This window comes from Mustelus asterias, chromosome 15, assembly GCF_964213995.1.
Source record: "Mustelus asterias chromosome 15, sMusAst1.hap1.1, whole genome shotgun sequence".
NCBI lineage: Eukaryota > Metazoa > Chordata > Chondrichthyes > Carcharhiniformes > Triakidae > Mustelus > Mustelus asterias.
This window is the reverse complement of record NC_135815.1, coordinates 88,915,119-88,928,950: the sequence shown is the minus strand read 5'-3', so window position 1 is coordinate 88,928,950 and position 13,832 is coordinate 88,915,119. Positions and strand designations below refer to the sequence as shown.

Here is a 13,832-nt window from a genome sequence, read left to right as displayed (position 1 = left end):
TATCCCCGTAACCCCACACCTTTACCCTCCTAATCCCCTGACACTAAGGAGCAATTTATCATGGCCAATCAACCTAACCCACGCATCTTTGGACTGCTTGACATTTTTGGACTTACCTGCAAGAGAAGATTGGATTATTTTCAATTGGATCTTGCTATCTTTCAGAGGATTAATACTACAATTATGTTCTTATCTCTACCTATATATGGTTGCCATCATCAGTATATCTGCACTCCTCCTTCTCTACCCTTCACTATCCCTGGTTTTGGCCTGATCTCCTGCTTATCATCTTCTATTTGATTGACTCTCTTTATTATGCTTCTAATACTGCGTATTCTTTATTTAGTTGAAACCAAATGTCAATATTTGTATAAAGTGTGGAAAAACTTAGTAGTTTTAAAAGACATCCCAGAGCAGTAACTCTCCCCAGCATCCTGGTGACAGCACAGTTAAATACCAGTTTACCACAATGGAAAAGCTGGCAAACTCATCCTGTTTTTAATTTCAGATGCTAAATTTCACTCTAACCTGCAGGAACTCAGTGGCACGATTCTGCTATTTACATGTGAACAGCACAGAGATTCAATATTCCACTGCCAGTTTCCCCAAGGACTTATCAGAGAGCATTTCTACAAACTGGACAAACATCAGCCTTTGGTGTTTACTCGAAAAATGAGTCAGCATATTAGGAAAAGAATAACCTTCAGAAGCAAAATGTTTCACCACCTGACCATGGCAGTCGTGTTTGGTTGTATCTCTGCCCGACCAGCAACAACTTTGACATCAATAGTTAACTATGTTAACACGATGCATTTCGCAAATGCAAAAAACGCACGCAGTGGGAGGCCACGGCTAGAATAAGTAGTCTTCGGGATGCTTTGGAAGTGTGGAAGCACGTAGGAACTGAAGGGGTTCGGGAAGAACATTCTGGACAACGGAAGACTGCAAACCGCTGATGGAAGAGAAGGTGCAAAGGCGGGAGGAGCTGAAAGAAAAGACAGCTAAATTTGAGGGATTTGCAACGAGGATTAGAACTGGATTATCTAAGGGGTGGAGAGCCAATGGAGGCTGCTGAGGACAGGGGGATATGGCAGGATGACTTAGCGCAGCAACAGGATGCAGATGCTCTGTCTATTAAATCAGAAAGAGAGAGTGTTGTCAGGGATAGCGTATTGTGGTTTTTGTCACAAGGGATGTCTGGAATAGCTCGGACTAGGGCTGTCTCAGTACTGTGCACAAGACAGAAACCAGACAAAAGGGATTCGTACAGGGAGTGATGAGAGAGGTAGACACACAACTGTGTGGGAATGATAGATGAGGATTGTGCAGAGGAAATAGAGATTACAATTAAGAGCATTGTTGAAGTGAAGCAAAGTTACAGCTTGGGCATTGCTGGAAAGAACAGCAATGCTGGCATGGGCTTTTTGAGGAGCTGGTGACAGAAATTTATTTTCCAGATCTGACCAGCTGATTGACAAACCCTGAGAGATGGCAGCCGTGGGCAATGCCAATCTGAATTGTGTTGAAGCATGAGAGGTTGGTCTCACTGAAGAGAGGAATCTGACATTCCTAGGCCTAGTCTGAAACCCCTCCCCCACCACAGTTAAAGAGTGCACAGGGGTCTGAAGGTTAGGCAGGCAAGTCAAGTTTCAACACCTCATTCGGGGAGAAGGTGGAGTAGTGGTAATGCCACATGACTACTAATCCAGAGACCCAGGGTAATGCTCTGGTTCGAATCCCACCACAGCAGATGGTGAAATTTGAATTCAATAAAAAAAATCTGGACTTAAAAGTCTAATGGTGACCATGAAACCATTGTTGGTTGTTGTAAAAACACATCTGGTTCACTAATGTTCTTTAGGAAAGGAAATCTCTTGTCCTTACCCGGTCTGTCCTAGATGTGACAAAAAGAGTGGAGACAAAGGGTCATCCAGATCAAAACATTGGCTCTATTCTCCCTCCACAGATGCTGCGAGGCCTGATGAGATTTTCCAGCATCTTTCTGTTTTTGTTTCAGATTCCAGCATCCGCAGTATTTTGCCTTTATATTGGCCTAAATGCAACTCCAGATCCACAGGTTGACTCTTACCTGCTTTCTGAAATGGCCCAGCAAGTCAACTCAGTTCAAGGGCAATAAATGCTGGCCCAGCCACGGATGCCCACAACCCAGCAATAAATAAAAACAGAACTGCAAGAACATGCTACCGACTAAAGCCAAACAGGAACATCAGACATCCTGTGGACGGTTTTACAATTTTTCTTCAACTTAAGATTTCTTTTTTTTAAAAAGTAGATTGGAAGTATATTTTTCAGATGGAAGTGGGATAATTGAGCTGTCAGACTTTTCGCCAGGGTATTCTTTGAAAACAATAATGTTCAGAAGTAGCTTACCACATGTTGCATCACATTTGGAGACATGCCACTTGTCCTCTGAAAAAGATTAAGGGCAACAACTTACCCCTGCATCCTCGGGCTGCAGAATGCGTAGAGCGTCCTCGTCACTCAGGGTGAGGTGGAGCCAGACTTGGTGGGTGTGCAGAAGCCGATCAAAAATGCTGAGGTTACACAAGAAGCTTTCGTAGCCAGAATCCCTCATCCAGTACTTAGCAGTTTCTTCTTTCTGATAGTCATAGTCCATGTCCTCTTGCGTACTGCTCAACATAATGAGAAATGTGTAGGCAACTAAACTACATGGTGAAAATAGGCAGTTACATCTGTATGCAAACAGCAAGGTATAGCATTTTATCTTGGGACCATAATTTTCATAGAATCCGTACAGTGCAGAAGAGGCCATTCAGTCCATTGAGTCTGCACCGACTCTGTGACGTAGTATCTTATCCAGGCCCTCTCCCGCGCCCTATCCTTGTAAACCCACACATTTCTCATGGCAAAACCATCTAACGTACACATCTTTGGACACTGAAGGGACAATTTTACCATGGCCAATTCACCTAAACCTGCCCATCTTTGGGACTGTGGGAGGAGACTGGAGAACCCAGAGGAAACCCACGCAGACACGGGGAGGACGGGCAAATTCCACAGACATTTTAGAAATACTTTTCATCACCCGGTTACAGTCCAACTTTAAAAGACTCAAGTCACAACCTAGCTTCTCTAAAAAGTGCATCTATGCAGAATGTGAAGCCTTTAACCAGCTCGGGTGTGAGGCCTTTGGCATCTCAATAGCCATCAACACCTGGTCTACGCTGAGCAGCCACTAGGTTTGGTAGTGGAGGGCTTTTGGTAACTTTGAAGCAAAACTCAAGCAGGAATTTCCAGTGATAAACTGAAGGGGGGAAATAAATGCCAAATAAAGTGGTGGTAACAAACACCAGATGGTTTATATGAGTGTGTATCACAGTTAAAGCTCAGGATGAAAGTCTGATTTGCACTGGCAAGTGGGATGCTTCTCTTAGCACAACTACAATGGGTACATGACCGGTAACCATTGTTTAGTTTTTTTAAAGTTTATTTATTAGTGTCACAAGTAGGCTTACATTAACATTGCAATGAAGTTACTGTGAAAATCCCCTAGTCACCACACTCCGGCACCTGTTCGGGTACTTTTCTTCTTATTTGTTCATGGGATGTGGGCGTAGCCGGCTGGGTCAGCATTTATTGCCCAGCCCTAATTGCCCTTGAACTGAGTGACTTGCTGGGCCATTTCAGAGGGCATTTAAGAGTCAACCACTTTGCACTGGGTCTGGAGTCACATGTAGGCCAGACCAGGTAAGGATGGCAGATTTCCTTCCCTGAAGGACATTAGTGAACCAGATGGGTTTTTAGAACAATCAATGACAATTGACAATGGTTCCATCATTGAACTTTTTAATTCCAGATTTTTTATTGAATTCAAATTTCACCACTTGCCGTGGTGGGACCCTGGGTCTCTGGATTACTAGTCCAATGAAAGTACCACTACGCTACTGCCTCCCCAATGAGGACACTGAGGGAAAATTTAGCATGACCAATGCACCTAACCAGCACGTCTTTCAGACTGTAGGAGGAAACCGAAGCACCCGGAGGAAACCCACACAGAACCCATCGATTCTGGTCAGTGTCAGGCAGTTTGGTCATACTATTATGTCTAAACAGTGAAAAGTCAAAGCCTGCGTGACTGGTTAAATCGGTAAAGCATGCAAAAGCAATGCAATTTGATAACAGCTGCATCAGTTACACTGTTGATTTTAATATAAAGGTGAGGCGAACGTTACTTGTAGCTAGGAATTTCCCTTGAACAAGAGAGAGAGATTTTGGGGTGGGTCCCACTGGCTGAACATTGACATCGAATGTTGCGACAATTTTCTTGCTTTATTTATTTGCATTTCTGTTTGGGAGCACAGGGGAAAAAAACTTGAATTTAATAGGTCCACTACAATAACCTTCCATTGGTCTAACCGATTCTGCTGAGCTGTCCCCATGTTACACCAACTTTATGGAGGTGTAAATTGTCTTCAATATGGTAAGTGTTGTGCTCAGTAAGTTTTTTCAATATGTTTCACACATTCATAGATTATAGAATCCCTACAGTGCAGAAGGAGGCCATTTGGCCCATCAAGTCTGCACTGACTCTCCAACAGAGCAACTTAACCAGGTCCACCCCCTTCCCTATTCCCGTAACCCCAAACATTTATCTCGCTAACTCCTCTAACCTACACATCCTCAGACATTAAGGTGCTATTTAGCATGGTCAATGCACCTAACCTGCACATGTTTGGACTGTGGGAGGAAACCGGAGCACCCGGAGGAAACCCGCGCAGTCACGGGGAGAACGTACAAACTCCACGCAGACAGTGACTCGGGGCCGGAATCGAACTCGGGTCCCTGGAGCCGTTGGCAGCAGTGCTAACCACTGAGCCACCGTGCCACCCTTCAATTACTTTTGAGGTGCACTGACCGATATAAGTGAATGCAACAGCGATACGATGGCAGCAACATCCCAGAGAGGGATGAATGACTGACTAACTTTGTTTTCTGGGGCTTGTTGAAAGGAGGAAGGATGTTGGCTAGCAGACCAAGGGAGCCACATCTTCTCTTTTAGAAACGCAGCTACACAACCATCATTGTTCACCCCAGAACAGGCAGATAGCATCTCAGTTTAACATCAAGTCCACGGAACTGCACCCACAGCGCAGCAGTACATCTTGCAGTACTGCATCAGAATGCTGGCCCAGATTGCTCACACGGATACAGAGCTTAAATATATAATTTGCTAATCCAGCAACACAAAGCGACTTTACAGCGAGATTTCTATTTTGCTGCATCAGCCTCACCTTTTTGATGGGAATAAAAGCCCGCTCTAAATAATTTTTCAAGCTACACATCTTTACTGCCACGTAATAATCTGATCCCTCGAAAGGAAGAATGTTTGATTAATTTCAAAGTTACTATTTAATTTGTCATTTTAATATCAATTTGCATTTTCACTGTTTCTTGATCATCATTGGTGGGATGAGGTTGTTTTTTTAAAAAAGCGTAACAGGTTATGATCTGGGATATTCTGACAGCAGATTTAAAAATGATAAGAATTGGATAAATTGTTTAGGTGCATTGGCCATGCTAAATTCTCCCTCAGTGTACCCAAACAGGTGCTGGAGTGTGGCTACTAGGGGATTTTCACAGTCACTTCATTGCAGTGTTAATGTAAGCCTACCTGTGACTAATAAACTAAATAAATTAAATAGCTGAAGTGGATAAAACTGCAGGGCCGAGTGGACTAATGGTTGCTCTTTCTGGGCAGAATCTTCTGCCTTTTGCTATGAGCCAGTGTTAGCACCAATTCCATATATTAAATTGATCTTTCTCTACACCCTAACTATGACTATAACACTACATTCTGCCCTCTCTCCATTCCTTCTCTCTGTGTACTCTATGAATGGTATGTTCTGTCTGTATAGCAGGCAAGAAACAATACTTTTCACTCTATCCCAACAGTTGTTACAATAATAAATCAAATCAAATCCAGGTCCCGACCCTGTCCTACCTGTCTGGGAGATCTCCCCAAAGGTGACCAATTAAGAGGCTGCATCCGGGTCACTGAGGTTGCGAACCCCAATCAGGGCCTTGGAATAACAGGCACTGCCCTTTTTGGAGAGCAACCCATGATGGTTCCTCCATCTCGATGCACCCTCTGAAACGGTCCATGAAATAAACAGTGGCGACCCCTTCACAGGACAGTGGCTATGCCCACTGATTGCTGCGTGTCTGATTGGCAGGGTTAGTGCAGGAAAGGGCCCGTCCGCCACTGACGGCAGTGCCCCCAATCAGCCCACAAGACGGGCAGTTATTTATTTAGATTGGCGTTACCAGTAAGAAATGCACAGCTGGCTGAATGCCACCTTCCCTGAAATTCCACCTGGTCCCATCTTCAAGCCATGGGACCAGGAAGATTCTGCCCTTAAACAGCCAGCACAGACAGAATGGGCTGAATGGCCTCCTCTGTGCAGTATTAGTACATAATTGTATGATTCTATGACCTATTTACATGCCTTAAATTGAATGCTGGGGTTTAGAAACCAGGAAAAGCAAGAAGCAACATGATGGAAACTTATTTTTTTTATGATGAAGACATCTACATCAACTGGACATTGAAACAATACAATAAAGCAAATCAAAACTTTTATAATTGGGAAGTTCCAAAACAAAGATTCTGGTCAGAATTACTGACCAGTAGGTTACAGAAAATGTACAAGATACAAACAAACTTTATATGAAATTTATTACTACTTGTTTTATTTTCCCAAAAAAGCAAAAACAAAGTTTGATTAATTTCAACAATATGCAACCTAAGAAAAAAAACTTGAAATCCTAACTGTGTAAGAAGCCCATGCAGGGAGAGGATCAGGCAGGACGGTGGTTTAGTGGTAATGTCAATGGATTAGTAATCCAGAGGGCCAGACTAATGCTCTGGGGAGCCGGTTCAAATCCCAGCGAGGGCAGTTGAGGGAATTTTATTCCAATTATTCAATCCTTGAATCCAAAGCTAGCATCAATTTGGTTACCTTGAAACCATTGTCAATTGTCGGAAAACCCATCTGGTTCACTTAAAGCCCCTTTAGGGAAGGAAATTTGCCATCCTTACGCAATCTGGCCTACATGTGACTCCAGACCCACAGCAATGTGGTTGACTCTTAACTGCCCTCTGAAATGGCCTTGTGAGCCATTCAGTTCAAGGATCAATGGGGATGGGCAATAAAGGCTAGCCCAGCCAGTGACGCCTCATGCCCCATGAAAAGAATTACAAACAAGGAATCCATCTAAAAGGATCTCTTCAGGGCAGCATGGTGGCACAGTGGTTAGCACTGCTGCCTCACAGTGCCAGGGACCCGGGTTCGATTCCCGGCTTGGGTCACTGTCTGTGTGGAGTTTGCATGTTCTCCCTGTGTCTGCTTGGGTTTCCTCCCAGTCTGAAAAGACATGCTGATTAGGTGCATTGGTCATGCTAAATTCTCCCTCAGTGTACCCGAACAGGCGCCGGAGTGTGGCGACTAGGGGATTTTCACAGTAACTTCATGGCACTGTTAATGGAAGCCAACTTGTGACACTAATCAATAAATGTTTTACTTTAAGATGTGGCTTGACAATTCCATATACATTTAAGAGCTGAGGTACATTATAGATGCAGACAGAAAACAAGCCAAAGATGCGTAGGTTAAGTGGTATGGCCATGCTAAATTGTCCCCAGATGGATTGGCCATGGGAAGGACGTGAGGTTATGGGGATAGAGTGGGGGAGAGGACCTGGGCAAGATACTCTGTCGGAGAGTCGGTACAGACTAGATGGGTTAATTGGCCTCCTCTTCATTGAATGATTCTATGAATGGGGGCTGATGGCAGGAAAGGATGCGCCACTTAAAACGATAGGAAAACTTACCGCAGCCACTGGGTATACTGATCATCTTCATCTGCGTCAGGAATTGAATGAACCATTTTTAGTTCTCCAATCTCCAAGGCAAGTGTGTCAATCAACTGGAATGGGAAGACAAAGGTCTGTTGTTAGACAGCGGAGAAGGCGAGCTGAGAGCAAGATTAACCAGTCTGCAGAGTGTCGTTAAGAACACAAAAGTATTTCGGACAGGACTATCCCTGTACTACGTTCGGCATCAATACTCCCATTAATAACAGATACTTTGGAATGCACACTGTCCTTGTGTCAAACTGAAAGTGACGGACAGACATTTCATGCAGCTTCCGAATAACATTTCGCTCCGGGGCGAAAAAAAAAATCCAAGACTAAATGGAAAATGAATAGCTTTTACTTTGGATTTGCTTGCAAACTTCACCTGTGTCTACAGTAAAAGCTGCGTTTCCTGGTGGTTCACGTTCCAACAAAAACATTCAGTAAACTCAATCAAAGACATTCCCACGTCATGAGCAATCCTGCAGGTTCTGGGTTATAGAAAAAAGGAACCAGTTGTACAAACAGCATCAGTGCCTTTCTAATCTTCAGGTGCAATTTTCTTGAGTGAGCAAAAATAAACCAACCACCTCAATTGGAAATCCAACCCTATCCCCAAGAACAGGCAGCGTTATTTGGCAAATCCCTGAGTGCCCGACAAGGGAAAGTGGCTCCCATTTCCCTTTGTGGAGGAATTATTCTAGGGTCACTTCCTCCATTAGATTCCCCAGAAATGAATCCTATACATTGATCACTCTGGGTGAAGCCGGATCCCCTGTCAATCCACTTGCTTTACACTCGCCCCTCAATCTGGAGGATTTCATCAATTCATCCCACTCCCACGTTATTTCTAAGAATCATAGAATCCTACAGTGCAGAAGGAGGCCATTCGGCCCATCGAGTCTGTACTAACCACAATCCTACCTGGGCCCTATTCCCGTAACCCCACATATTTACCCTGTTAATCCCCTGACATTAGGGTCAATTTAGCATAGCTAATCAACCTAACCCGCATATCTTTGGACTGTGGGAAGAAACCGGAGCACCCGGTGGAAACCCACACGAGGACAATGTGCAAACTCCATACAGACAGTGACCCAAGCCGGGAATTGAACCCGGGTCCCTGACACTGTGAGGCAGCAGTGCTAACTATTGTATCACCGTGCCGCCCTTCCACATCCCCCAGTCGGTACCGGTTTCTCTTGGCACCTCCTCTTAAGGTCGAGAAGCCCAAGCTTCTCCAGTCTTTTCTCATTGCTCGTGTTGGCTCAGTTGGCAGCACTCCACTCACTGGGAATCAGCAGGTTGTGGCTTCAAGTCCAAATCAAGGATTTGAGCACAAAAATCAAGGCCGACCCCCCAGTGTGGTTCTGAGGGATTGCTGGACCGTGAAGAGCTGCCATCATTTGGATGAAATGTTAAAATGTGGATACTGTCTGCTCTCTCAAGTAGCCATCAAGCTTCCCTGATGTTATTTTGAAGGGGGTGGGGGGCGGGGGGGATGAGAAAAGGCTAGGGCAGTAAGGATAGGGGAATATCCTAACCAATATTTACCCCTCAATCAACATCACGACAAACAGAAATTTCTGGTCAGTATTACACTGCTGTTTATGGGAGCCAATAGGCAAATTGGATGCCTGCTGCATTTCATGGAATCCTTACAGTGTAGAAGAGGCCACTCAGCCCATCAAGTCTGCACTGACTCTCTGAACGAGTATCCCACCCAGGCCCTCTCTCCCGCCCTGTCCCCATAATCCCACATATTTACCATGGCTAATCCCATCTAACCGACATACCTTGGGGCACTAAGGGGCAATTTAGCATGGCCAATCCATCTAACCTACACATCTTTGGACTGTGGGAGAAAACCGGAGCACCCGGAGGAAACCCACGCAGGCACGGGGAGAACGTGCAAACGTGCACACAGACAGTGGCCCAGGGCCGGAATTGAACCTGGGTCGCTGGCACTGTGAGGCAGCAGTGCTAACCACTGTGCCATCGTGCCGTCCTTCTTACATTACAACAGTGATGACACTTCAAAAATACTTTATTAGCTGTAATTAGCTGGACATCCTGAGGTCATGAAAGGCGCTATATAAATGCAAGTCATTTAAAAGAAAACTTTTGCTTTGACACCAGTGATCATTCTCATGGCTTTCTTTTACATCTTGGGTCACTGTCTGTGCGGAGTCTGCACGTTCTCCCTGTGTCTGCATGAGTTTCCTCCAGTTTCCTCCCACAGTCCGAAAGGCGTGCTGGTTAGGGTGCATTGGCCGTGCTAAATTCACCCTCAGTGTACCCGAACAGGTGCTGGAGTGTGGCGACTGGGGGATTTTCACAGTAACTTCATTGCGGTGTTAATGTAACCCGACTTGTGACACTAATAAATAAAATTTAGAACTTAGCCTACTAGACGTGAATAGCCCCTCGTGATTTGATAAAAATTAGATACAATATTCAAGGTGCATTCCCAATTAGTACATGGCACTATTTTAACACAACATCTTTGACTATGTGACTAACAGTTTGACTCTAGAGTTCGGCTTTCATTTGCTTTGCTGATTGTTGCTCTGCAGTCACTTCTGTTTCAGCGACTTTGGTTTCCACCAGTTCACAAAGGGCTCTACACACATTTACCACCCATTTTTTTTTAAGGGGGAGGCGATGGCCCAATGGTATTACCGCTGGACTATTAATCCAGAAACTTAGCTAATGTTCTGGGGACCCGGGTTCGAATCCCGTCACGGCAGATGGTGGAATTTGAATTCAATTTTTGAAAAATCTGGAATTAAAAATCTACTAATGACCATGAACCGATTGTCGGGAAAACTCGTCTGGTTCACTAACGTCCTTTAGGGAAGGAAATCTGCCGTCCTGATCTGGTCTGGCCTACATGTGACTCCAGAGCCACAGCAATGTGGTTGACTTTCAAGTGTCCTCTGAGCAACTACAGATGGGCAATAAATACTGGCCAACCACCATGTCCCACGAATGAATAAAAATTGAATAAAAACTGGAATCATGCCGACATTTGCCCAAGAAAGTTATTTTGTAATTGGACCCCAGTGAGTGAAGCTGCTGGCACAAAATGATTGCGATATTTGCTCAGCCAACAAACATGCACCACAAAATCAACATTTTAAACATTTCTGTCAGTTGATAACGTATTCACACATTTTTAATTGCATTTTTAAAAGTTAAAGTTTATTTATTAGTCACAAGTAAGGCTGACATTAATACCAATGAAGTTACTGTGAAATTCCCCTAGTCGTCACACTCCAGCACCTGTTCGGGTCAATGCACCCTAACCAGCACGTCTTTCAGACTGTAGGAGGAAACCGGAGCACCCAGAGGAAACCCCCACGCAGACACGGGGAGAACGTGCAAACTCCACACAGACTGTGACCCAAGCCGGGAATCGAACCCAGGTCCCTGGCACTGTGAGGCAGCAGTACTAACCATTGTGCCACCATGCCACCCACATAACTGTTAATGGCAGCAACCATAAAAAGACAACTTGAAGTTTATTTATTAGTGTCACATTAACACTGCAATCAAGTTACTGTGAAAATCCCCGAGTCGCCACACTCCAGCGCCTGTTCGGGTACACGGAGGGAGAATTTAGCATGGCCAATGCACCTAACCAGCACGTCTTTCGGACTATTGGAGGAAACCGGAGCACTCGGAGGAAACCCACGCAGACACGGGGAGAACGTGCAGACCCCACACAGACAGCAAACCCAAGGCCGGGATTCGAACCCGGGTCCCTGGTACTGTGAGGCAGCAGTGCTAACCACTGTGCCACCATGAAGGTACCTGATAGGGGGTGGATAGCCAAATCTGATCCGGGTTCTGCAGCGAGAATAACGCGGAGCTAACAGCACACACCGTCAAACTGCAAGTTTCAGCTTGCACACTTGCACAGATAAAACACAGAAATCCACAAGCTGCTGTACTCCACTTCTCCACAGGGGGCACTCTAATAGGGCAAGCTGATAAACTTCATAACATTGCATTGATTTCAGTGTTGAGTTTAAGTCCTTGTCCGCTAACTCCCCACCAGAGATGGCACAAGGAGGTTTTGGCTGTTGCATGCAGTTATTGTTTTAGCAACAACAATTCACCATTACATCGTCCCTTTAACGTTATAAAACATTCCAATCTGCTTCATACAAGCATTATCAAGAAAAGTTTGACTCTGAGCCACAGCGTGGTAAATGGTTGCAAATGACAAGCAATGTAATTGGCACTGAAATTTAATTTTACAAGTGTGGAGCCTTAGTTTTTTCACAAGGTGGTTAGTGGTGGACATTTAAAGCGATTGAGTTTTTTTATCTTTTCCGTTTCCTTGATCTCTCTGTCTTAATCCCATCTGCTGTTCCCAATCTTTATCTCACTTCATGTACATGATTTAAATCTAATCTAACCTCCTGTTTTATGCTTTTTAACTTACACACTGTGAGGAATTTCTTTGATGTGAAAGATCTTCTGAGATGTGCAGGAGGTGGGGAGAGGGTCTTGAGCAGCAGTGTCTTTTAACATAAAGCATCTTTGTAAATCAGTTGAAGCATGTTCTAGGAACTGGAAAGGGTTAACACCAGAAGATGGGTTACCAAGAGGTTAGTAGCTTAGCGTAGTTAAAACAAACACAGGAAAGTTGAGAAAACTGTGCTGTTGTCTAGCTGTGGACACACGCATCTCCATTAAGGACGGTCACCTCAGCACCTCACTGTACCGCAAGCCCACGGATAACCTCACGACACTCCACTTCTCCAGCTTCCACCCTAAACACGTTAAAGAAGCCATCCCCTACGGACAAGCCCTCCGTATACACAGGATACCCTGTGAGGGTGAGGAGGATCGCAACAGACGCTGAAAGATGCCCTCATAAGAACAGGATATGGCGCTCGACTCATCGATCGACAGTTCCGACGCGCCACAGCGAAAAACCGCACCAACCTCCTCAGAAGACAAACACGGGACACGCTGGACAGAGTACCCTTCGTTGTCCAGTACTTCCCCGGAGCCGAGAAGCAACGACATCTTCTCCGGAGCCTTCAACATGTCATTGATGAAGATGAACATCTTGCCAAGGCCATCCCTACACCCCCACTTCTTGCCTTCAAACAACTGCACAACCTCAAACAGACCATTGTCCGCAGCAAACTACCCAGCCTTCAGGAGAACAGTGACCACGACACCACACAACCCTGCCACAGCAACCTCTGCAAGACGTGCCGGATCATCGACACGGATGCCATCATCTCACGTGAGAACACCATCCACCAGGTACATGGTACATACTCTTGCAACTCGGCCAACGTGGTCTACCTGATACGTACCTGATACGCTACAGGAAAGGATGTCCCGAGGCATGGTACATTGGGGAAACCATGCAGACGCTGCGACAACGGATGAATGAACACCGCTCGACAATAACCAGGCAAGACTGTTCTCTTCCTGTTGGGGAGCACTTCAGCGGTCATGGACATTCGGCCTCTGATATTCGGGTAAGCGTTCTCCAAGGCGGCCTTCACGGCACATGACAGCGCAGAGTCGCTGAGCAGAGACTGATAGCCAGGTTCCGCACACATGAGGACGGCCTCAACCGGGATCTTGGGTTCATGTCACACTATCTGTAACCCCCACGACTTGCCTGGGCTTGAAAAATCTCACTAACTGTCCTGGCTGGAGACAATCTCTTTAACCTGTGCTTAACCCTCTCTCCACTCACATTGTCTGTACCTTTAAGACTTGATTACCTGTAAAGACTCGCATTCCAACCATTGTTTTGTAAACTGAGTTTGTGTCTTTATATGTCCTGTTTGTGAACAGAACTCCCACTCACCTGATGAAGGAGCAGCGCTATAGTGTCACACTATCTGTAACCCCCACAACTTGCCTGGACTTGCAAAATCTCACTGGCTGTCCTGTCT

The 13,832-nt window shown here is 45.2% G+C and overlaps 1 protein-coding gene across 1 annotated transcript in view; it reads right to left on the bottom strand.

Annotated features, from left to right (window-relative positions):
* Window positions 1–13,832, bottom strand: part of LOC144504637 (ras and Rab interactor 2-like) — a 156,900-nt gene that overhangs the window by 43,696 nt on the left and 99,372 nt on the right. Inside the window, exons 4-5 of the mRNA XM_078230305.1 lie at window positions 7,873–7,967; window positions 2,459–2,651 (exon numbers count right to left, since the gene is read on the bottom strand). Coding sequence (XP_078086431.1) covers window positions 2,459–2,651; window positions 7,873–7,967 — 288 coding nt within the window. The remainder of the gene's footprint in view (window positions 1–2,458; window positions 2,652–7,872; window positions 7,968–13,832) is intronic.